We start from the raw sequence: 25,111 nt of genomic DNA, 5'->3' as shown, positions 1-25,111 counted from the left end.
CATATGTTGCCACCAAAATTAAGTGTTTCCGGTAATGCATCCGAAAACACTTCTATTATGATTTGATAACTCTTTTATATCAAAGTTGCAGAAAAAAATACAATAATATTTATTTAAGTTTTAATTAACAAAATATTCTGGTTGAGGGATAAAAATAATATACTGACGCCGTAGCTACTCGACCACAAGGATAGTATAACCTTTGTCGAATACATTGGTTATATCACGTGATATTGTACATTAATCAATCACGTTACAGCCTTTTGCTGAATCGCGTTACTAACATGTTTTTATGTTAAAATGTTACATTGTGGTTTCCATATACAATATTTTAACATTTTTTGTAAAAGGTGCATATCACAACAATGAGCGAGAACCTTTAAGTCGTGAACATAAACACAAGCAAGCTTTCAATTTCAAATATAAAGGGCCTTTAATATACTTCCTTTTTCGTAGATAGTAAAACATGGTAACTGTCTTTATTCAAACTAAGGCTACTCTTTGGCTACAAGCAAAATCTATCCCAAATGTAAACACTCTTTGGGTTTGATATAAACATATATTATATAAAGATAATTATGTAAACATTTCATAAATCGCTAACAAATACAAACAGGAATAAGTAAAAAACAACATAAAATTAAATGGAAACATATTTAATATTCCATATTCAGAATGTATATATGTAGTAATACTGTATTTGTTTGTGTACTATGATGTAAACTGCAAAATAACAAACGACATTGTAACATAAGCAAAACAACTCGACCATTCTTGAATCAACACTTAAAGAAGTGCTTTCCCTTGGATTTCATTTTAATTTAAACATTTCATTTACATGGATTTCATTTCGAAACATCCGTTACGTGAAGGTTTTCTTCACTTTCCTCTGCTTGAGAGGAGCCGGAGGCCGGTAGTTGTCCTGCATAGGATTGTCATCGGAGTCCACTAGGTTTCGGAGAGCTGAGAGCTGAAAAAAAATAGCAACGTTTACGTAGTTTTCCCTGATTGTTTTTTTTATTTTTTAGTTAAGAATGCTTGTAAATATAGCGTGACAACCCAACGATAATTGTGACGCAATTTTCAGTTACTGCGGAAAGCAGGAATAACCTCGATTTAAATATTTAATAGGATGTTTCTGTTAAACTTTACGACTATCGTATTGAATCATATTCCACGTTAAACGGAAAACATGTTGTCTTTCCATGGACAATCATTTTGTATATAAACATTTTGTAGCTTATTTGACAAGGCTTTACTCGGTTTATACACTTAACATCTACGTAGGGAATGAAAAAAAAATCATGTGCGCTCGTAATTTTAATCCGTACTCTAAATGGCATTTTCCTCGTACGTTTTTTTTTTCTAAAAAACAACAACATTTTTTTTCACTAATATGCTCTTATACAAATACAACGACGATTTAAGCATTGAATTGTATACCTGCTCCTTTGAATACTCGACTGGCTCTTTAAACACAATCCACGTGACACTTTCAAACAGTGGGGGCGTGGTCAGGGAGCCGAGATAAGTCCAGTAATCGTTCGTGTTTGCTGCAATTCATATAACAGATCTAGTAACATGTTAAAAAAAATACAATGGAAATTCAGCGATATATTTATAGTATCCAATATACTTCCATTAAAGGGACCTTTTAGACCACACAAAGATTTCCCGGTTATGAATCTTAAAACTGTTCGAGTATAATTTGTTTAACTTTTTGATACAAGAATTGCAGAACGAAATACAACAAAGTTATAAATAACTTGGTTGTAGTGGGGAGCGAACCCTAGCCTTAACTGTAACTGAAATGCCGAAATGTAAATCAAAGTGACGTTTCAGCTTTATCATATTGACACTCAGTTTAACCCAAAGAATGCTAAAAATGCATTCATTGCAATGACAAACATGCAACGAAACCAAGAGTATATTATGAATTTAGCGCCTATGTATTTACCCCATTAATATAAAGCGAGTCAGTCGTCAAGTAATTGACATTCTCTTTCGTTTCTGTTCAATAAAGCGTCGTGTGGACCTCATTTTTTTATTCAGACTTTATCCACTGTGTGTTTGCCTCGTGATAAATAACGTCATATATGCTACGTCGGAAGGCAACATTTTGCTTAAGTTGAAGGATTAAAACAACTATAACTTTTCTTTTTTTACACCATTTTAAATGAAACAAAGGGCTTCTCCTTCGTTTTATTACCGGAGTTTGATGGGTGATAAGTTTCATCAAACACTTCGACAAACCTGTTTCCAAAATATGTTTTGACAGTGCTCCGTCAGACGGTTGTTTTGTGAAAAGGTGTGTTGAAGTCTTATAAGTGTGCCCAGTAAATTTACATTTTACTGACCGTTTCAAGGCGGTACCTAACAATTCTTGATAAACATTCCAATTAATTTTTTTTTTATATATATATATATATATATATATATATATATATATATATATATATATATATATATATAATTGGAATGTTTATCAAGAATTGTTAGGTAATATATAGTATTTATGCACTGTGCTGTTTGTAGAGTTGTGTGCTGTTCTATGTTTCTTGTTTGTGAATTTGTGTTCTATGTCTTTGGCGTTGCCCATTGCCACTAAACCGGGTTTATGTTTAAACTTTTTGCTACTGAGCATGTTTCTCTAGCTTTTTGCATATATATTCTTAAGAAACTAAATTCTCAATCAAACTCTGGTAAATGACCGAAGGTGGAGCCTTGTAAGCGGCGTGGACTGCACTATGTTACATTTGAAATGGTGGAGAAATAGTCACGTTATCTTTGTTTAAATTCTTCATTCGAAGCAAAAATTTGCCTTCCGACGTAGCATTTATGACGCAATATATCACGTGGTATACACACACTTTCATTGCATATATAAACTAAACCCAGAAACTTACTGGGACTTCAATAGTAGTAAATAGTAAGTAATCGCTTGGACAATGCTCTTTCAAACCCTTAAACATGTAACACCAACATTCAACAATCAATTTTGATTATAGCTAAAAAAAATGTTTATTTGCATAAAATACCATTTAAACACTAAATCATAAATCTATAATATATAAAACTAACATTGTTTTAAATTTTTATAACGAATGACCAATATTTATAGTTTCTAAGATCGAACCCGAAAATGGTTTCATACGCCCCGTGTATTCCATATATCGGATCACCTACTAACACCTTAACGTATATATCACGTCGACAACCTGTTTGTACATGTTTAAATGTTTTATTTATTCATCGGAATCGGATGGATCGCCATTTTGATTCTATATATATTATGTGACCAAACATGGAAAATATGGGATCACCGCGTGAACAGTCCTGGACTAATGGCGTTGTGTCATTTACTGATGTATGGGGGCGTGATATACATCAACATCTATTGACTGACAATCACCGGTTAGCTAACTATTATTACAAAATATAAGTACCATTGACATCAGCTCACTTACGATACTAATTCCGGGTTATATCTGTATATTTGTCTCCACGGCAATGGAGATTTAAAAACTCTTGCACTACCAGAGGTATCTGTGAATGTGCATTTCGTCGAAAGGGTCATAACTCAACATTCAAGAGTAAACATTAGTTATATATAACTATTTTTTATAACATATATTTGACGTATAAAATGTTCCCCTATATATTTATCGTAGTTTTTCTAATAAAAATGCACAGTTCTTAAGATATAAAGGTATACTTTTAATTATAATTTTGGAAAGGGAGGTAATAAAAAATATCTTCAGATACGCACTACGGTACTGTATATAGGATATAAATTCTTCTATTTCTATAATTCTCTTAAGTAGCAGTCTTACCCTTTCAGTGTTTGACAAGTACGGTTTATTATTTAAAATCCAAAAGTGAAATCACTTGTACGCTCAAGAAGTCCATAATTACTCTCTATGCTGATATAGTATTTATATTTGCATTTTATCAAGTTTATTCATCTCTTATTAAACCGGATGTTGAAGTGTTTCGTTATTTATAACCCTTTTTAAAGGATGTCACATTGCTAGTATGTGGAAATATTCAGTAGTCGTGGAAACTTGATCAGTTTCTGTAACGTTATTATGTACAAGTACGTGATATCTTTTCCTAACATTACGTGATTGTTTTTTTCTTTTCCTAACAATACGTGATAAAAAGCCGAATAATGTAGCTTCTTATAAAACTTTCAACAATTCTAAAGAACTACAATTTTTACATATTTTTTTAAAAATATTTTCAGCTTTAAATTATTTATCACTTAAAATTCATGTCTGCTAATAAAAACAGACGTTTGTAGATAAACTGGTACAATTTTACATGTTACTTTATAAAGGGAAATAATAAAACGATTTCTCAAAATAATACTATTTATAGCCCATCATGTGGCTCTGCAAATACATTCTGGTGTCTGTGGTTCTACTTACAGGGCAGGAGGAGGGTGGGGTCAAGGGTGGTTTCCACGGTCATTTCCGCCCCACTGGTCTTCAATTTACCACAGTTATCTGATATAACTTTGAATTGATTGCACGCAACCCCAGGCTGAAATTTAAACATGTGATTGAATTAAAATAAAAGCAACTGACACTAGTGTTTAATTATCAATATGATACAATTTCATATTTGTTGTATTTGTTATAAAAAAAGCATACGTTGCAATGGTGAACAATATTTTTGCTATATCGAGACCGATCGGTATTTATTTCAGGTTGTGTATTTCGTTTTGGAATTTCTATGCCGTGATTTTCTATGAAGAGCAGAGAACATGTTGTGCAAAAGGAAGGAATTGCTGCAGTTTCACTACTGCATGTTCAATATAGGAGTATGAAGCGTGCCACAGACCGTGATGAAAATGCCAAGAACCGCTAGTCCGTCAGGCTTCTGGACGGCGTCTGCGAAGCTGCTGTATTTAGTAGCGTTCCAGTGAACCAGATGAAGCTGCAAACATTGCATGCCTTTTGTAAGTCTCTTACAGAACACAATTTCTTCATCTTTACAGATCTGATGAATGTTGGCACACCGATATATTTGCCAGCAGTGTTACTGATTTAAAACAAAACACACAGGAACGAGCCAAAACGATATTGAATTTAAGTTTCTTGGCACTGTGACGGCTAATATCGGGGGGTTAATAACAACTAAATTGTTTGATAAAATCATGTGCTCGCTTAGGGCATCTGTTGACACATGAGTGTGAAACGCATTACATCAAAGGTCTAGTTATCGACAAAGCAAGACTAGTTTTCATGTATACCCATTCCATTCTGCGTTCAATATAAAACATTCGGTGAGTACACATACAGTGTTAACGTAAGAGTATCTAACCTCTGAAGCGTACATCTTCCCGTCGACGGTGTGTTCGGATCCACGGCCGTCCTCGGCACCCCAATGAAGATGAAACTGCTCCAGGCGGTATTCATCTTTACCCAGGGGACCGCCTGTCAGAACTGGAAAAAAGGCATCGGTACAAAGCGAACTCCATGTTAAAGGAAAAGGCAGTTTAGCAATGTATAAGCTCCTTTTAAATACAGTCAACCCTGTATTAAGTGTCCACCTATGAAACACTAAGGTCAATTTGGCTGCTTAAAACAGGTACATGGCCACTTAATCCAGGTTGGAGACTGTCGCCACTGAAGCTTTGTTAAAATAGAAATATTCAATATATCTTATGAATGACAAATGACTGGTACTTCAATTACAGTGTATAATGTTTCCATAGTATATATTGCTATAATGTTTAACCTTGAAGTATAAATACAACTTTAATCGCGACTCATGAGGATGGCACGTGGTACTCACAATCAAAATTATTTTGTACGCAGACTCTTAGATAGTTAAATGATTTCCGGCAGAAAATGAATGAGGATTCGGTACGTAGCAATTTGGGAGGGGAGTTGCAGAAGAGGTGTTAGAAAATTTGTGGTCAGCCTTTTGTTTGCATTACAGCTTGATCCTACAACCCCCCTTGCAGATAAAAGTGACATTTAATAGTCATAATAGCGAATTTTACCCTCATTATTGAACGAGGTACAAAGACTCCTTAAAGCGGCTTTTCAACTATGATGAATGACATCAAAAGCGTTCCGCAACCAAGTTTAGAGAAGAAAATTTGGGTTCAAGGTTAAATGAGAGCCTACTAGACTATGTGCGCGTCTCCTTGGTTCGTTTGCAACGTGTAACGACCAAGGGAGGCTCAGAGACTCGAGAAAGACTTTCATACTATACTATAATAATCAGTTGCACTCTCTCTCTCTCTCTCTCTCTCTCTCTCTCTTCTCTCTCTCTCTCTCTCTCTCTCTCTCTCTCTCTCTCTCTCTCTCAAGAAAAACACAGTTTTCTACAATGTTCAATGTTAATAACATTATTAGAGTTGAACCATTTTATAAAAATAAAAATTAAAAGTTTGCATTTCATATATAATAAAAAACATACGACATCATGTATATGGCAATTTTGGAAGCAAGAATAGTGAACAAGCTTCTAGCGATATTCTTGTTTGTATAGTTGGTTACATTGTTTATGGTTGTTTCAAATGTGTACATTTCAATCACTCGATGGTGAGAATTTAGATGCATATAATACCCCCCAAAAAATATATTTACATACAATCAAGATACACTTTCAGTATCAATTTACATATGAAAACAATTTGTCGTGATGATAGTTTATTCTCGGGTTAGTGTTGCGAACTGGAATGCCACATTGGTGATTTAAACAAATACTATTCTTTTTTATTTGTTAAATGCTGTGTAGTTTAGAAATAAACTAGATAACTAATCTGAAATATCGACTGTCCTTTTCTGTGGATGAGCATTTTAAAGTGTCAACTGCACAAATCGCTAACCTGATTGATTTAGGATGTTGATGGGTAAATAACTTCAATAACGGTTGTTGCCCGTTTAAGTCCATTTGTATGTGCGGGCGTGCTTTGGTTCATGCGTGCGTGCGGACGTGCGCGTATGTGTGTGTATGCGTCTGTGTATGTGTGTGGGGTGCGTGCGTGTGTGCGTACGTAGGTGTTTGTTGTGTGTTTGTGGTATTCAGTTAAATGTAATAAATAAGCTGACTATTATCAACTTGATAACAATCATTCATACTTAACACTCTATTCTCCATTCTAAGTGTAACATTTTGCAAATAGACCTCGGAATAAACACTCCATATCTCCGCTGTTAAAACACATACCTCCCTTTTTCGTGATTTGGCACATAATGCTGTGTCCGTTGTTGACAAGCTTGACTTCACTCTCTGGAGTGTAGTTGGTCGACAAGGGGCTGGATCCCTGGACTTCGGAGTCATACTCCGCCGCTGACGTCACGATATCGATAGGAGATTGACGTTCGCCGTTGGCGATCGGGAAATCCTTGACCCAAGTCGATGGGCCTGGAATGATTTAAAAAGTACGAGCTATTAAGGCCTAAACAAGTTCTGGATCGGGTTACCTCACCCTACCTACGAAATAGGTGCCAACCCACAACATAAATAATAATAATAATAATAATAATAATAATAATAATAATAATAATAATAATAATAATCATGATAATAATAATAATAATAATAATAATAATAATAATAATAATAATAATGATAATAATAATAATAATCATGATAATAATAATAATAATAATAATAATAATAATAATAATAATAATAATAATAGTTATAATAATAATAATAATAATAATAATAATAATAATAATAAAATAATAATAATAATAATAACATCGTTTATAATACATTTAAAGGTTTTTTCTGAAGAAAACTTAATCGCGTTTCCCCAAAGATTACAATTACCTATTTACATAAAGTCTTATGGCAAAAAAAAACAAAAACAAAAACGACTAGTTTCTGGACAAGATTTCACCACATATATTTTTGTTTGGCCTAAGCAAAGATAAGTGATAAACCTTGTGTGCTAATTAAGATAACACATGTTTCATTATTGTCCTGTGTGCGTCATGTTGACAGTAGTTTTCAATAAAATATACCCTTTAACCGCGTCTCTTGTCATGTCGTTCGGGGTTTAAAAGGTTAAAAAACTAGTCAGCATATTTGTTTAATAAATTCAGAACCATGGGTATAAGTATCATAGTTCTGCCGATAACACGTCGATTGTAAGTGGTCAAAGAGCCATATATAGTTCAAGAATCATGAAAATTTAGTAGGTCATAAGCATTATTAAATAAACGAAATAACCAAAACCATATTTAAATCCAGATAAAACTGGATTTTTCAATCGCCTGACCCAGATTATTTGCGTTCAGCCAAATAGTATAATTGAACACATGGCCTTTGTTTTGATAGCCAGTTAAGCGATTCTTTGTGGGATTTTTTGTGAGGGTTAGTTTAAACAGCGTAGTGACCGGGTCGGGTCAATGTCATGTCTTTTGTAAATTTGAACGACTTCATGTTAAATAAATATCAAATTGGAAAACAGGCACTTTATACAAAACCAGTGATTCAAATTCCTGTAATCTTACACAGGACATTTAAACATACTGTGCGAAAACAATTTGAATAAAACAGGCACTTTATACTAAACAAGTGATTCAAAGTCCTGTTATCTTATGCAGGACATTTTAACATACTGTGCGAAAACAATTTGAATAATCTTATTAAATAAAATAACGGGTTTAATGAATTAAGACGTCTTATTTTTGCACAAGCGAAAACGTACACGTATACAAAAAAGCAAGATATTTTTAAACATCCGTTTACCATTTTTCGTCATATATCCCCAATGCGCCATGTCTGTTTTCTTTAATCCTGAAAATAATAATAATGATTTGCAATAAAAACAGTTTGGACACTCAAACTTAGTGAGTTCAGAAAGATAAAGATTAAATTGAACTTGATGCCTATAATGATTATAATGAAAAATGACCATGATGCTGATGCTGATTCTTATTCTTATGCTGATGCGGATGATGTTAATGATGACGAAGACGACGACCATGATGATGATGATGATGACGTCGACGACGTCGATAACGACGACGATGATGATGATGACGGTGATGATGATGATGATGATGATGATGATGATGATGTCGAATTTTAGTTGTTGTTGGTCATGTTTAAGTTGTTTTTGATTGTATGTTTTAGATTCTGATAATGCCGCTGATGCTGATAATCCGGTTGTTGTGGGTTGATGACGATAATGATGATGATGTGGATCATGATGATGATGACGATGATGATTATAACTCTTATTCTAGTTATTGTTTTCCATTTTCTTAATCTTATAACCTTTAAAACTTGTTTTTATAAACTTGAAACTTTTACTTTTAAAGATACTTACACTTCCAGTAAAGAATTGACATTTCCTTAATCCTTAAATTTCACACTCAAGCACATAAACAATTATATGTAGAGTTTTTATATACATTGCAACCTTTGACCTTAACCATGACCGCAGTCGCTGATAAGCCGGCAAGGCCGGTGATAACTAACGGGTAGACACACCATATTTACGGAAAAGAAGGCAGATAAACTCAGGTTGTTAAAGATGACGAATGATGTGAGTTTTTGTATAATTTGTTTATTACTTAAAGCTGATGTATGATTAGTTTACCGTGTGCCTTGTGATTAAAACACATGCACGATACATAATTTGCTCGTAACGCATGAAAGATATACACCATATTTTATCTGTTACCTTTAAACAGATATTCGGTTTACAACAGATTACTTTGATATTTCTTTCAGTAGAGTCTCATATCACTGAGATTTCCTTAAGTTGTATATTACTTTTAAGGGAAGAACTGTATTCGCATTTTCGTGACAAGGGTACATTTAACAAAGTGAAAACACAAAAATAAAACTATATGTTTTTCATTGCATATCATTAAATTGTCTCCAAGGTATGAACATTAAAATTTATAAAGACCTTTAAGGAGAAACGGGTTTTTTTATTTGAAGATATCATTATGGATGGAAACAACCTCAAATAATTTATGGGCAATGTAGTCTTAAAATATAGATATATTGTCATCATTTTGGGGTTATACGCCGCAGACCTACAGACTTTAGTACCGGAAATCGAGATTACGTATCGTCAGATCTACTTTTTGTCTTGCTATGTTAAAATAATTAATGCGCGGGGGTTCAAAAAGGCGGCGTATGGTGTGATGGGGTTCAAAATAGTGCGAATTAAAAGACCACTTAATTTAAATACGTTCATAAATTTGCAAATTTAATATGGATTTGAAAGCAGGCCGAAGACTCTTAAATATTTTTTGCGAAGAAGTGAGGGAAATAGTTATTTATAGATAATTAAGCAGAAAATGGAAATATGTTCCCTGCCTTCAACAACCACAAAAACTCAAAATGTCCTCAGCCATTATTTAGTTTCAGTTCCATTAATTTACACTAGCAATACACTTGCCATATTAAAGCAATGGTAATATATCCTAGTACATAAAGGTCTATCATTGAATGTTATAAATCTAGCTAATTATCTTTAAATTGATCAATTTCCATTAACTATTTTTTGTTTACAACAGGCACTTATCGGTTACAATTTAGTGCCACTCATTTTCTTTGGATTCTACTTGTATTGCCTTTGAGCAAGAATTGTGGAATTGTGTCGCGCCTACAGCCTTTAAGGCCTTCAGCGCTCTCATTAATAATCTACAACTTGCTTAGATACTCGTGAAGTTGACACTCAACAAATGCTTATGCAAAGAATAGGACAGTCGATATTTTCAATTAATTATTTTGAAATATTTATTGCTAAATTATACAGCATTTAATAAAAAAGGCATCGCACCTGTTCAAATAAACAATGTGGCATCCCCATTCGCAACAGTGAACCGAGTATAAAACTAACATCAAGATCAATTGTTTTCATATGTAAATTGATACTTTATGTTAACGGGCAATTGACCATGTTTGTATCATAGAAAAATGAAACTCTATGTACATTATATATTTACACTTGGGTATTGTACTCGTATCTACATTCCCACCCTCGAGTGGTTGAAATGTACACATTTGAAACTACCATATACAATATATTCAACTATTCAAACACAACTATCGCTTGAAGCGAATAATGCTCCCCATATGCCCATTTTCTATGAAAAGGCAGAAAATGGCATACAATGTGCTGGTAGATGGTAAATGGTTGTATTATTTTTATACACAAGTTGGAAGGAATCGTAATGTAGGAAGATATGCTCAGGTTTAAGAATTAACTTTTAAAATACATTTAAAGTAACACTATAAAAAGCAGCAGTTGTAATTCACAAATATCCAAGATATTTCTTTAACTATCAGATAAGGGGAGATAACTAAAACAACATGCAACACAAGATTATATTTCGGGGTATGCACTTCTTCTTATTGCCATTTACCTACAATTCAAGTTTCATTTCAATCCATTTAGTATTTTCCATCAGGTTAAGGGGAGATAAGTAAAAACATCCACGGGACAGGATTATAGTTCTTCCCTCTTTCTCTCATTGCAATATATATATATATATACTAAAGTATATATAAATAAGTTATTCTCCGGAAAAGGGTGTGACGGACGAAAGAACGCACACATCGACGCACAGCTGGACGGACGGACGGACGAACGGACAAAGTGGCTACAATAAACACATTCGAAACAGTATGTACAAACATAATAGCAATCGAATCATTATCGGTTTAATACCGATCCACGCACATCTATAAGTTGAAGTACAATACTACGAATTAATTGAACTTATAATGAAAGTTCGTCAACAATTGGTTTTACGACTGTTCTTGTGATTGATATACTTTTACCGTTTTGAAGATAATAAAACATTCACAAAAGTAAACAGGCTGTCAAACAAAACCTTTATATCTGTATAATGGCAACATTTGCAGCACTCACAGGTTGTTTATTTTATGCGACCATTTAGGTGCACGGCATTGTGCGCCTCACACCCGCAACACGACATTGCGTGTGTCTGCCACATAACGTTACTCCGACAAAAAGAAACGTGCAGCGCCATGTTGTTTTCACGTTTTATTCCAGTAACAAATAACAGTATTATGAATAGTTTAAATTAAATATATAAGTCTAATTATTAACTCATTCAATTGAATTAAGTCACTAAGAATGTTCACACAGTTTAAGATGCACACAAAGTAAAGCACAAAGTTTTACACATAGAGAAATAGAGTATAATGTATTTCACAAAGTTACACAAAGTTGTTGCCTTATTGATTACTAAATCATCACTATTTTTTTTCTATCTCCCCTCAGCGGAGAGGGCATGGATTTTAGGCTCCTTGATTTCTTTGGAATTAAATGTAAAATAAAGTGTTTTCTGGACTAAGCTTTGGATATATTAATTATCAGGATAACTTTCTTCATGCCACCAAAACAAAAACCTCAAAATAAAAACTCAAATAAGAAGGAAAAGCGAAAAGAAATTTCTCCATTGTTTGAGGATTCATGTATACAGCGCACGAGTGACCACAGTGACCAGCCGAAAACTGGTTTTACTGGTTTTAGATATCCGAACACAAAGACCTCGAGTGAAAACACGGATACGGATTCAAAAACTAAACGCGTAAAGAACCATTTACACCAGCAATTTCTCCTGAATATTTTATCTTGACTTAGCGACACTCCGTAGCATGAACAATATGAATTTTCCAGCGTTTGGTGGGCCGTACATGCAATCCCCACCGAGTTCTTTTACAACCCAGTTCAACCCGGTTAGTCAAGGTACTATGCAACCTACTGCCCAAACACCACGTTGGGCTACTAGTATTATGGAAGATACTATAGAAATAAAATCAACTGTTTCTCGACATGAAAATGTGGAAAAGTTAGTGACCACAATGAACCTTAAACTGAACGACTTAGAAACCAAAGTTGATTCGATCGACAAACGAGTAGCGGATATAGAAACTGCCTCCTCTTTCATAAGCGACAAGTTTGAAGAACATGCAAGCTCCATCCAGACAGCAAAAGATGACATTAAGCATCTCCAAACATCTTGTAAAACACTACATGATACTATCAACTCTTTAGAAATAGCCAATGAACATGCCAACGGAAAGATATTGGATGCTTAATTTCGTAGCATGAAAGAAAACCTCATATTTACGGCATCCCAGAAAATATAGCGCGTTCACAACAAGGTATAGTAGAGGATGGAGCCCTACAGGAACCGGAAGTCCGATCCTATCAGCATATGGACAAAGAAAGTCTTGAATGCAGCCAGCTTGTAAAAAACATCATCAAAGACGTCTTGACCATTGACGCCTCTAACAGTTTATTTGACCGGGCACACAGGTTGGGTAACATTGAAAGATCAAAGAAACCCCGCCCAATCATTGTCAAGTTCCACTATTACCATGACCGTGAACATGTCCGCCAGGCGGCGGCTACCGCAAGGGACGACCTGAAGAAGCGTGGACTTGGAATCGGGATCCAACTACCCAAGGAGTGGCGCGACGCACGGCAGAAACTCTACCCTATTCTTCACGCAGAAAAAAACAGAAAGGACACCGAGTACGATTTGTTGGAGACAAACTCTTCATTAATAACAAAGTGTACACCCCACCCCAAACAACTCCCCAATAAGGGGGTCAGGAAGAGTATTTAGATATTATCTCATGGAACATTAACGGACTATGTAGAAAACTAGCGGACCCGGACTTAGTGGATATTATAAAATCACATGATATTTGCATACTCACTAAAACTTGGTTATCACCTAAAAATAATTTAATTTGAATATTCAAGGTTACTGTGTTAATCATTTATTTGGTAATAAGTCACCGAATACTAAAAAAGGTCGTTTTTTTCTGGTGGAATATCGGTTTACTAAAAATCGGAACTAAGTCAGACAATTAGTTTTATAGAAAAACAACAAAGTGGAATAGTCTGGATAAAAATTTGTAAGTCTGTTTTTCATTTTAATGTTGATGTTTATGTTTGTTGTATTTATATTCCACCGCATGATTCTAAAGTGTTAAAAAATAGTGATATTGATATGTTTAAACAAATAGAAGTAGGTACAGAAAAATATAAATCGCAGGGAAAGATTTTAATAACTGGAGATTTTAATAGTAGGACCTCAAATGAATTGGATCATATTTTTTTTTTGACAGATTTCTCGATAGTGACCTAGATTAACAATCTAATATTTATAATAAACCTAGAAAAAACAAGGACCACGTGCTAGATACGAATGGCAAAAGACTTTTACAATTATGTAAATCAACAAATCTTTTAATCGCTAATGGTCGATTACATAAAGATTGTGATATTGGCGAATTTACATTTATCAAGTTTGGTAGATTACTTAATATTGAATCAATCTGATTTCGAAATAGTTAAATTGTTTGAAATATTGATCCCTAATGAGTTGTCAGATCACTCACGGATCAATTTCCATCTCGTACGTAAACCGCCAATCGTATTAAATCATCAAAATAATAACTCCGCCCGCGAAATTACTATCAAATGGGATAATTCACGCGTCGATGTATTTCGGGACCAATTATTGGGTAAAAGGCCATTACTTGACCAGGTGACTGCTAATTTACATAATAGGTCCATTGATGAAACGGTTACGTCATTTACCGTACTTATGCAAGAAAGTGCTCTTGATGTATTTGGAAAGCCAAAAAATGTTCAAAAACAATCAAATCTGAATACAAATAATGTTCAAAAGAAAATATGGTTTAATAAGGAGTGCTATGAGGCGCGCAAAAAAATAATATATCTAGAAATAAGTTTTTACACAATCGGAATGATGAAAATAAAATGGAATTTCTGAATAAAAAAAGAACATATAATAATATCAAACGTAAACAAAAAGGCAATTTATGCGCACTGAGGGCAACCGTATCAGTAAACTTGCAAAGAAAGATTTAAAATCATTTTGGAAAAATATTAAAAAGCAATATAAACAAAAGGATAGTGACCCAACTGGAGTGACACTAGATCGTATGTATGATCATTTTGATACTTTATATGGGGTACATGAAATCAATAATACTAATCATACGACGCCTACAAACTATTTACGATGATGATTTAGATATTAAGTTTACAGAATCAGAATTAAAAGACGCTGTCTTTGCACAGAGTAATTCAAAAAGTCCCGGAAGTGATCTACTTATTGCCGAAATATTTAAAAACTCTTTTGACATAATTTCGCTATTTTTAGTAAGTTTCTATAATAAATTATTCAATGATGGTGTATTCCCCGGGGATTGGGCAGAAGGTATTATAATCCCAATATTTAAAGGCGGGGCTCATTTGGCTAAGAATTTTAGAGGAATTACGATAACATATTATCGAAAATATACTCAAAATTACTTGTAAATCGACTAATAAAATGGTCGGATAAACATGATACACTTATTGACAACCAGTTCGGTTTCCAAAAAAATAAATCGACAATTGACTGCATATTTGTATTACACGCCCTTATCACAAAATCTCTTGCGAATAAGAATGAATTATATGTTGCATTTTTAGACTGGGAGAAAATGTTTGACCGGATTGATAGGGTTTTATTATAGAGAAAACTCTTGTCTTCGATTATAAGTACAAAAATTGTAAAAAAACCTACAATCTATGTATTCTGTTCTCAAATCATCCATAAGATACAGAAATGAAAGGTCTCCTCCAATTAGTTCTAACATAGGCGTCAAACAAGGGGACCCGGCTAGTAGCATTTTGTGTCTCTTCTTTCTAAACGATATCTTAGAAAGTATAAATAGCAACTTAAATGGCATATTAGAAATTGATGACCTGAAAATATTCATGTTATTATTCGCTGATGACGCGGTAGTTTTTGCAAATGATCCTAAAACCTTACAATCAATATTAAATGACATCGAAAGATCTGTAACACGTGGGTTTTGCGTCTTTATGTTAATAAAACAAAAAACAGAATTGAAAATGGTCGCCATACGTTATATGACTTTTATTTATATAACTCTAAGATCGATGTTGTTTCTTCATTGAAATATTTGGGTGTACATCTTTTTAAAAATGGAAACTGGAATCGCACTCAACAAAGAGTCGCACAACATGCATCGTTTTCACTCCATAATTTATTCGTCGTTTACAATAATCTGGACCTTCCAGTTAGTAATAGGGTTGAATTGTTCGACTCGCTTGTTTTACCAACACTAAATTATGGGGCAGAAGTATGGGGCTACCATGAGGGACCGGATGTAGAAATTTTGCACTTGAAATTTTGTCGGAAAATATTAGGTGTGAGACGCTCTACCAATCGCGAAGCTCTGTATGGTGAACTTGGTCGAATACCGATGTCAATACACAGAAAAAAACTACTAATAAAGTACTGGATAAGATTAATTACTTTAAACGAGAACTTCTTAATATATATAAACATATATTATGCTATAAAACGATACTAATAACGAACTTAACTATAAGGGATGTAACTGGGCATTCAGAGTTAAACAGATTCTCAATGAACACGGGCTTGGCTATTTGTGGGAGAACCAGTTTAATATGTCAAAATTTAGAGTTTCATCACATGATCTACAAATTGAACGTGGTAGATACGTTAATACACATAGATCTCAAAGATTATGCATCTACTGCAACCAAAGAATGATTGAAAACGAATATCACTTTTTACTAAAGTTTTTTATGTCCGAAATACGCAGACTTAAGAGCCAAATATATTAAAAGATATTACTACACGTGGCCAACAAAGCAAAAGTTTATCAATTTGTTATCTAACAATTCAAATAAATCTCTAATTAATCTATCAAAATTTATATACTATGCAAACATCTTAAGAAACTAATAAGTATGGTGTTGTTTGTATCCATAAACAAATGTTTTGCTCTTCTGTTAAAACAATTTGTGTCTAAATCCATGCCTTGCACATGTATGTATTTTGTATTTGCTATAAACATGTCTGATATGTTTAATGCAATAAAATGTTGAATTGAATTGAATTGAATTTATATCAATGCAAAAAAACGTTAAGTAGCATGTCTGCCTTTAACAAATGGGAACAAACAATGATCATTAAACAAATAATATTTTTATCGCTGTAACTCCATTGCCAACCTTTGGAAAATCTAGAGACTCGAAAGAAAATTAAGAATTGGTATATCAACGGATCTTTGTCTTTCCCAATTATATGTTAGGAAAGCTCTTGCTATTTTGGAATGAATCAATGACTTGTACGTTTCGATCCCTTTTTATGTTTTGTCGGTCAAAAGAAAAGTACATTAAAAAGGGAACTAAAATTATTCAGCTTTTAAATTTCTTTTTTAAAAGCATCCGATCGCTTAGCTCCCAACGTAGTACAGATAATTTCTTACTTTTTTGTACAATTCGCGTAATTTGAACCAATGTTCAAATTGAAATAAGTTGTCGATACATATCTCTGTAATGGGCTGTAATTAGCTGTCCTGTAATGAGTTTACTCTGTAATGAGCTTCCATAGCATCGTAAAGTAATCTATTGTTGGCTGTTAAGGTTCGAGATTGAGATGCTAGCAAAACAAGTATGCTTTGCAAATAAAAATATCATAGAACTTCCTCATAGAAGATTTATACGTATATGTTCTCAAAAACTACCTAACATAAAATGACATTATCATTCATTATATTACTCAAATAAATATTAAAAAATCTGCAGCACTTACAAACAAAATATGCTCAACAACAACGCAACAAAAAACACTTTTAGATGCGGTCAACGCATCGATATAGAACATGACGTAAAGAAGATCTACAAATTTCTCGATAATCTTGAAACGATAATGATATTGTTATCACCTCCTAAACAGGTTACCAACGACAATCATATTGCCTACATCATGTCGATCGGAACAACTCGTCCATTTCCCTTTGAAAACAACATCGCATGTATGCCGATAAAAACGAGTGGTTTGCATAAACAAGTTCAAAATGATTGCCAGAGTTTTGCATAAATAATTAAGATTCATTAGAGGAATATCTTTGGCTTAATTGCAAAAATGAAATTACTAGCTCGATAATTATTTGCAGTGTAGTTAAATGAAAATAAATCATAGTACCCCGTTTATATGCATCCGAGGTCTGTTAGATGTAAAATGTTTCGATTGACAGCATGTGTAATTCCACAAAACACGATACCTCAGATAAAACAAAACAGGTGTTTAAAATATATCAAGAATACTTGGAAAAATAACACACAAAATAGGAACATACCCGATATCAACAATTTACACATCTGATATCAATCACTTTTTAACCAAATAACTATATTTGGAATTAAATTTTGCGTAGATAATAAAGATATATAGAGAAACTTGCCTTTAAGATTCCAACTAAAGCGCACAAAATCTACTAGAAATCTCAGATACCGTGAACACACTAGACAAATCTTCTCAGTGTGTGAGCAGATAAATGCGTAATACAAGGAATTGGATCGATCGAAGGAGTCCTTAGTTCTGGTAATGAAACTGCACGGTCAGTTCAAGATATCAAATAATTAAATCCTGTAGTTGATAACTATCTGAGAAATAAGCTTGGAAGATCCGATTCCATAGAACCATTGGAGAATAATTAATTAGTCGTAAGATTTTATACAGCTTCCTTAGCTACATTCGGAAATCCTCGGCAATTTTCAATCGAAAACATCCACAGATCTAAAAAGGAGGCTTTATGTTTTACTGATGATAATGATGATTGGGTCGTTGTTGAGTATATGTCTTTGGTTTTGATAATTTCGCTGATGGTGAAAATGTTGTTGTTGTTGGTGGTGGTGGTGGTGGTGTAGATGTTGGTTGTGATGGAGGGTGCAGATGATGATGATGATGATGATGATGATGATGATGACTATAATTCTTATGCTTGATATAGCTTTCCATTTAACTACCACTTGATCTCATACCCTTTAACTGGTGTCTTAAAATTTGAAACTTTTACTTTTAAAGATACTTACTTCCAGTAAAGAATTGACATATATCCTTAAATTTCACATTCAAGCACATAAACATTTATATATACAGTATTTATATACATTGCAATCTTTGTCATCAACCATGACCGCAGTCGCTGATAAGCCGGCAAGGTAGGTGATAATTAACGGGTAGACATGTCATATTGACAGGTACTAAAACCCCCAGATAAACTCAGGTTGTTCAAATGACGAATATTGTGAGGTTGGTATTATTTGTTTATTACTAAAAGCCGATTTACACTTGGTTAACCGTGTGCCTTGTGATAAATAGTACACATGTACGATACCTATAATGCTCGTAACGCATGAAAGATGTACACCATACTTCTTGTTTCCTCAAAATTCATGGACAATATACACCAACCTTCTATCTGCCCCAAAACATATGTGCGATATACACCGTTATTCCTGTTAACTGAACAGGTATCGGTTTAAAAAATGCTATTTCTTTAAGTAGAGCCTCATATCATTGAGATTTCCTTAAATAGTATCTTCCATTTTAGGTAGGATGTGAAACTGCATTTTCATGACAAAGATACATATAACAAAGTGCAAACACACAAAAAAACTATATACTTTTCACTTCATTACATTAAATTGACTCCAAGGTATAAAAAATCTACAAAGACCTTAAAGGAGAAACGTTTTCTTATTTAGAGATATCAAAATGGTAGGGAACACCGTCATTTTTGCTATGTTATTGAATTAATGCGCCGGAGTTAAAAAGGAGACGTATGGTGTGATGGGGTTCAAAATAGTGCGAATAAAAAACACTTAATTTAAATATGTTCATAAATTTGCAAATTTAATATGGAAAGCAGGCCGAAAAATATTTTTTTGTGAAGAAGTGAGGGAAAAGGTTAATTATAGATAATTAAGCAGAAAATGGAAATATGTTCACTTAAAGAGCCTGCCTTACTTTTACAACTACAATAACTCAAAATGTCCTCAGCCATTATTGGGTTTCATTTCAAGCAATTTACACTACCAATACACTTGCCATATTAAAGCAATGGTAATATATCCTAGTACATAAAGGTTTATCATTTAATGTTATAAATCTAGCTAATTATCTTAAAATTGATCAATTTCCATTAACTATTTTTTGTTTACGACAGGCACTTATCGGTTACAATTTAGTGCCACTCATTTTCTTTGGATTCTACTTGTATTGCCTTTGAGCAAGAATTGTGGAATTTTGTCGCGCCTACAGCCTTTAAGGCCTTCAGCGCTCTCATTAATAATTTACAACTTGCTTAGATACTCGTGAAGTTGACACTCAACAAATGCTTATGCAAAGAACAGGACAGTCGATATTTTCAATTAATTATTTTGAAATATTTATTGCTAAATTATACAGCATTTAATAAAAAGGCATCGCACCTGTTCAAATGAACAATGTGGCATTGCAGTTCCCAACAGTGAACCGAGTATAAAACTTAAATCATGACAAAGTGTTTTCATATGTAAATTGATACTTATGTTAACGGGTAGTTGGCCACATTTGTATCATGGATAATTGAAATTGTATATATATTAAATATAGATACTTGTGTATTGTACTCGTATCAAAATTCCCACCCTCGAGTGCTTGAAATGTACACATTTGAAACTACCATAAACAATATATACAAAATTACAAACAAGAATATCGCTCGAATAGATGAATGCTCCCCATACGCCCATTTTCAATGAAAAGGCAGACAATGTAATACAATGTGCTGGTAGAAGGTAAATGGTTTTATCATTTTTATACACAAGTTGGAAAAAAATCATAACATGGAAAGATATTCGGTGGTTTGAGAATTAACTTTTAAAGTAAATTTAAAGCAACAAAATAAAAAAGCAGCAGATATGGCCCGGCCAAAAGATTTCCTCAAACTATCAGTTAAGGGGAATAACAGGGGAGATAACTAAACAATTATGCAGGACATGAATATAGTTCTTGGTAATGCACTTCCTCTTATTGTCATTTTTCCACATTTTAATATGCATTTCAATCCATTTAGTATTTTCCATCAGGTAAAGGGGAAACAACTACAAAAAATATGCAGGGCATGATTATGGTTCTATTGCTTACCTCTTTCTCTCATTGCAATATATCTATATCTTTCGTTTCAATCCATTTAGTATTTTCCAAGATATGGCCTGGAAAAGCACAAATTATGAAAAGAAAATGTTTATGGGGAGATACCTTAATGAATTAATGATTTTGCGCTGCACTTCTTCTAATCGCCAACTACCTATACACTTAGTTTTATTTCAATCCCATTAGCAGTTGTGAAGTTAATCCCCAGACTAGGGTATGACGGACAAGAGGACGTACGGACGGACACACAGCTGGGCGCACTAACGAACAAAGCGGCTACTATATGCTATCACTTCGGGGAGCATAACAAATTTAATTAGAAACATTATGTACAAACATAATAGCAATCGAATAAGTATCATTCCCGAACCATGCACATGTATATTAAGTTGAAGTGCAATATTAGGAAATAATTAAACTTATTTTGAAACTGTGGTTGAAATACTTCGATTGCTTCATGTTAATAATGCATTCATAAAAGTAAACATGCTGTTAATGATAACAATCATATCTATAGAATGGCAACATTTGCAGCACTCATAGTTGGCTTAATATCAATGCAAAAAAACGTTATAAAACGTTATATAGCATGCCTGCCTTTAACAAATTGGAACAAACAATGATCATTCAACAAATGATATGTTTATTACCGTAACTTCATTGCCAACCTTTGGAAAATCCAGAGTCTCGATAGTAAATAAAGAATAAGTCTATCGGCGGATCTTTTTTCTTTTCTGCATATATGTTAGGGGAAAAAAATGCTATTTTGTATAATTTTATTTCGTTTTGGTCCTTTTTAGGTTTTGTCAGTCAATGTAATTCAAAAAAACTAAACTTTCTTCAGCATATTGTGATAATATCATTTATCTAGCTACCAATGGCTAGAGGATACATATTAATTCTTTATTTCTTGTTTCTTTTTGCACAATTCGCGTAATTTGAACCTATGTCAAAGTTGAAATAAGCTGTCGATACATATCTCTATAATGAGCTTACTCTGTAATGAGCTCCCATAGTAATTTATTGTTAGCTGTTAACGTTCCAAATTGAGTTGCTAGCACAAAAAGTGGGCTTTGCAAACAAACAATAGCATAGAACCTCCTGATAACAGTATTATTACTATATATGTACTTGAAAACTACCTAACGAAATATTAGACTTATGTTTCCATGCTATCACTAAACATTAATATTATAACGTCTGCCTTACTTACAGACAAAGTATGCTTAACAGCAAAGCAAAAACACACCTTTAGATGCGGTCAACACATCGATATAGAACATGACTTAAAGAAGATCTACATTTTTCTACATACTCTTGAGACGATAATGATATTGTTATCGCTGCAAATGATATCAGGCTTACTTCAAACGACAATGATATTGCCTACAGCATGTCGATTGGAACAACTCGTCCTTTTCCATTAAATACAACCTTGGATGCAAGCCGGTACATTAGTAGAAGTACTGTAGTTCGGAATAATAATAATGATGATAATAATAATAATAATAATAATAATAATAATAATAATAAAATAATAATAATAATAATAATAATAATTTATTGTAGTGTTTTAACGTGTAATTTGAATAAACAAGTTCAAATTGATTCCCTGTGTTATTTTATTAATAATTACGTTTCAGAAGAGAAATTGCAAAATTGAAATTACTAGCACGTAATATACTTGCAGCCTAGTTTAATGTAAAGAATTTTGACAATTTAAACCGTTGATATACATCCGAGGTTGGGTACGATGTAAAATGACCGCAGTGTTTCGAATGACAGCATGTGCAATTTCAACACACACGATATCTCAATTTCAACAAAAGTATTAAACAGGACTTGTAAGTAAGCATAAGTAAGGTACATACCCGATATCAAAAATGCACACATCTGATATCGGTCACTTTTCAACAATATAACAAAAATGGAAGTTAAAATTTTCGTATACAATAAAGATATATAGAGAAACTTGCCTTTTTAGATTCCAACTACAGCGCACAAAAATATACTAGAAATATCAGATACCGTTAACACACACTAGACAAACCTTCTCACTGTATGAGCAGATGAATGTGTGAAACAAGGAATTGGATCGATCGAAGAAGTCTTAAGTTCTGGAAATAAAACTGCACGGTCAGTTCCAGATATAAAATAAATAGCTTCTGTAGTTGATAATTATCTGAGAAATAAGCTTGGAAGATCCGATTCCATAGAACCAATAGAGAGTAATTAATTAGTCGAAAGGTCTTATTGAGCTTTCTAAGCCAATCATGGCTATTAACATTTATTATTTTGGTTGATTGTATTTTAGATGAGTAAAAGACGCTAGGAAAGCGGAGACAAATTTTTGAAATGATGGAAGAAACGGGCGCGGGTTCGCTGTCTATTTCACCGGATTCAAACTATTTAGGTCAAGAGATGACGAATGCATACACAAGCATTTCTGATAATCATAAACTGTTTTCTACGGATAGAAATCTTTGTTATACGGCCTTCTACTAGCCATTCGTTTGGCCTCTTTATGTCTTACACCATATCAAATACTTCACCGACGAAATTGAAAAGAAGTATATTTACTCTTAAACTTAAATATATATATATACTTTGGAAAAGCATCAATAAACTGAACATAAATCGTAGGATGCATTCAAAAAATCGGTTCATAGTATTATCTAACCACAATCGACATGCTCATCAACGTTCGCAATAGTTTTCATCGGAAAAAACTCACTGCTATCGACAACCTTGTTACCAGCACAATTTTCTCAATAATGCCAAGATTCAAAGAAGAGAAGCCATCTAACAGGAAGTGTAAAAAGGTGTTAATGAAATGGTATGTATACAATGTCAACTTATACTAGACATCTCTAAACAAACAAGTGCAGATGAACAAAAAAATGCATTTCCAATTAAAAATGTTTATCATTTCCAAATTATATTTAACACACGAACACGAGGGCTGAAATATTCCGAACTATAAACAACGGTCGAACCTTATCACATTATGTGAACAGAAAAATATGTGGAAAAGGGTAAACGACGAGACGTCCTTTATAAAACGATTTTTAGAGTTGCACATGTGAGGAGAGTTAGTTAATTACAAAATGAATAATCGTACATAGTTTTTTCTTGAAGTTTAATGATGAAATGTTTTGAATAACGACAATAAATGCGAGCAATGGTAAGTACACAACTGTCAAGCTAGCATCGATTTAACGACATGTTAAACGACATGTTCATTTCAAGAATACTCTAGTCATGTTAAAATATAACAAAGGTCAGTTTGGCTATGACTTGTGTGTATTGTTTGCATGCAAGATTGGCGTCTTTTTGTTAGTTTAGTTCTAATTTAGCTTTCAAAATCAACCTGTATCCAATTGCATGAAAAATCCCACAACAACCGAAATCGAAAAAAAGTTATTAAGTTAAGTGAATGAGCATGGAACTACACTATTAGTTACCTCTATAAAATAATTTGTCAAACAAAGTATTCTGAATTCACATAAAGACGTTAAGAGTCATGTTATGGTTCGATGGTAGCAAAACGCAGTCAATTATGTATCTGTATTGTATTAATTTAACTTTTATAGTGTTTAGAAGAAAACCTGATAAATAAAAAGGCTTTTTCCATCTGTATTGGATGTAATGACCTCATCAGGAGAGTTCATAAAAATGCAAACGAACAATTTTAATTTCCATGGGGCCTCTTGATGCGGTCACATACTGATGTTTACTTTAAGCGGACCGTGGTATTCTATGTCATTAAAACGATAGAAGCAGGCTTTTGTCCAAACATGAAGTAGAATGGGAGGAACAGGATCGTATTTTTGCTCTTGAAAGCATTATGTATTTGGAACTCTTGCTGCAGAGGTAAGATACAGCTACTTAGCAGCGGATTGTATACGTGCTTTTGGTAATATAATAAGCGTAATATAGATCTTACAAAGGTCATTGCCAACATTACAATTTGACTTACATTTGTAGACTCGTCTTTAGAAATCCTGAACAATAAACATGGAGCATACATTCAAGTTGCCTTTAATATTGGAGATTTTAGATAAGTTTGTTTA

General features: G+C 33.4%; 1 protein-coding gene across 8 annotated transcripts in view; it reads right to left on the bottom strand.

The window, feature by feature from the left end:
• Window positions 1-640: 640 nt before the first annotated feature.
• The window catches only part of LOC128223788 (carbonic anhydrase 2-like), a 46,896-nt gene continuing 22,425 nt past the window's right edge, over window positions 641-25,111 (bottom strand). For 6 of the 8 annotated variants that reach the window (XM_052933169.1, XM_052933177.1, XM_052933170.1 and 3 more), the window contains exons 2-8: window positions 8,725-8,772; window positions 7,189-7,386; window positions 5,329-5,450; window positions 4,846-4,941; window positions 4,431-4,545; window positions 1,444-1,553; window positions 641-970 (exon numbers count right to left, since the gene is read on the bottom strand). In XM_052933169.1, the coding sequence (XP_052789129.1) occupies window positions 863-970; window positions 1,444-1,553; window positions 4,431-4,545; window positions 4,846-4,941; window positions 5,329-5,450; window positions 7,189-7,386; window positions 8,725-8,755 (780 nt within the window). In that variant the 5' untranslated portion in view covers window positions 8,756-8,772 and the 3' untranslated portion in view covers window positions 641-862. Of the gene's footprint in view, window positions 971-1,443; window positions 1,554-4,430; window positions 4,546-4,845; window positions 4,942-5,328; window positions 5,451-7,188; window positions 7,387-8,724; window positions 8,773-23,014; window positions 23,105-23,772; window positions 23,797-25,111 lie in introns of those variants that run through there. The other 2 variants (XM_052933175.1, XM_052933173.1) reach the window with 2 other exon arrangements.

Source organism: Mya arenaria, chromosome 17, assembly GCF_026914265.1.
Source record: "Mya arenaria isolate MELC-2E11 chromosome 17, ASM2691426v1".
Taxonomy (NCBI): Eukaryota; Metazoa; Mollusca; class Bivalvia; order Myida; family Myidae; genus Mya; species Mya arenaria.
This window is presented reverse-complemented; position numbering and strand designations above follow the sequence as displayed.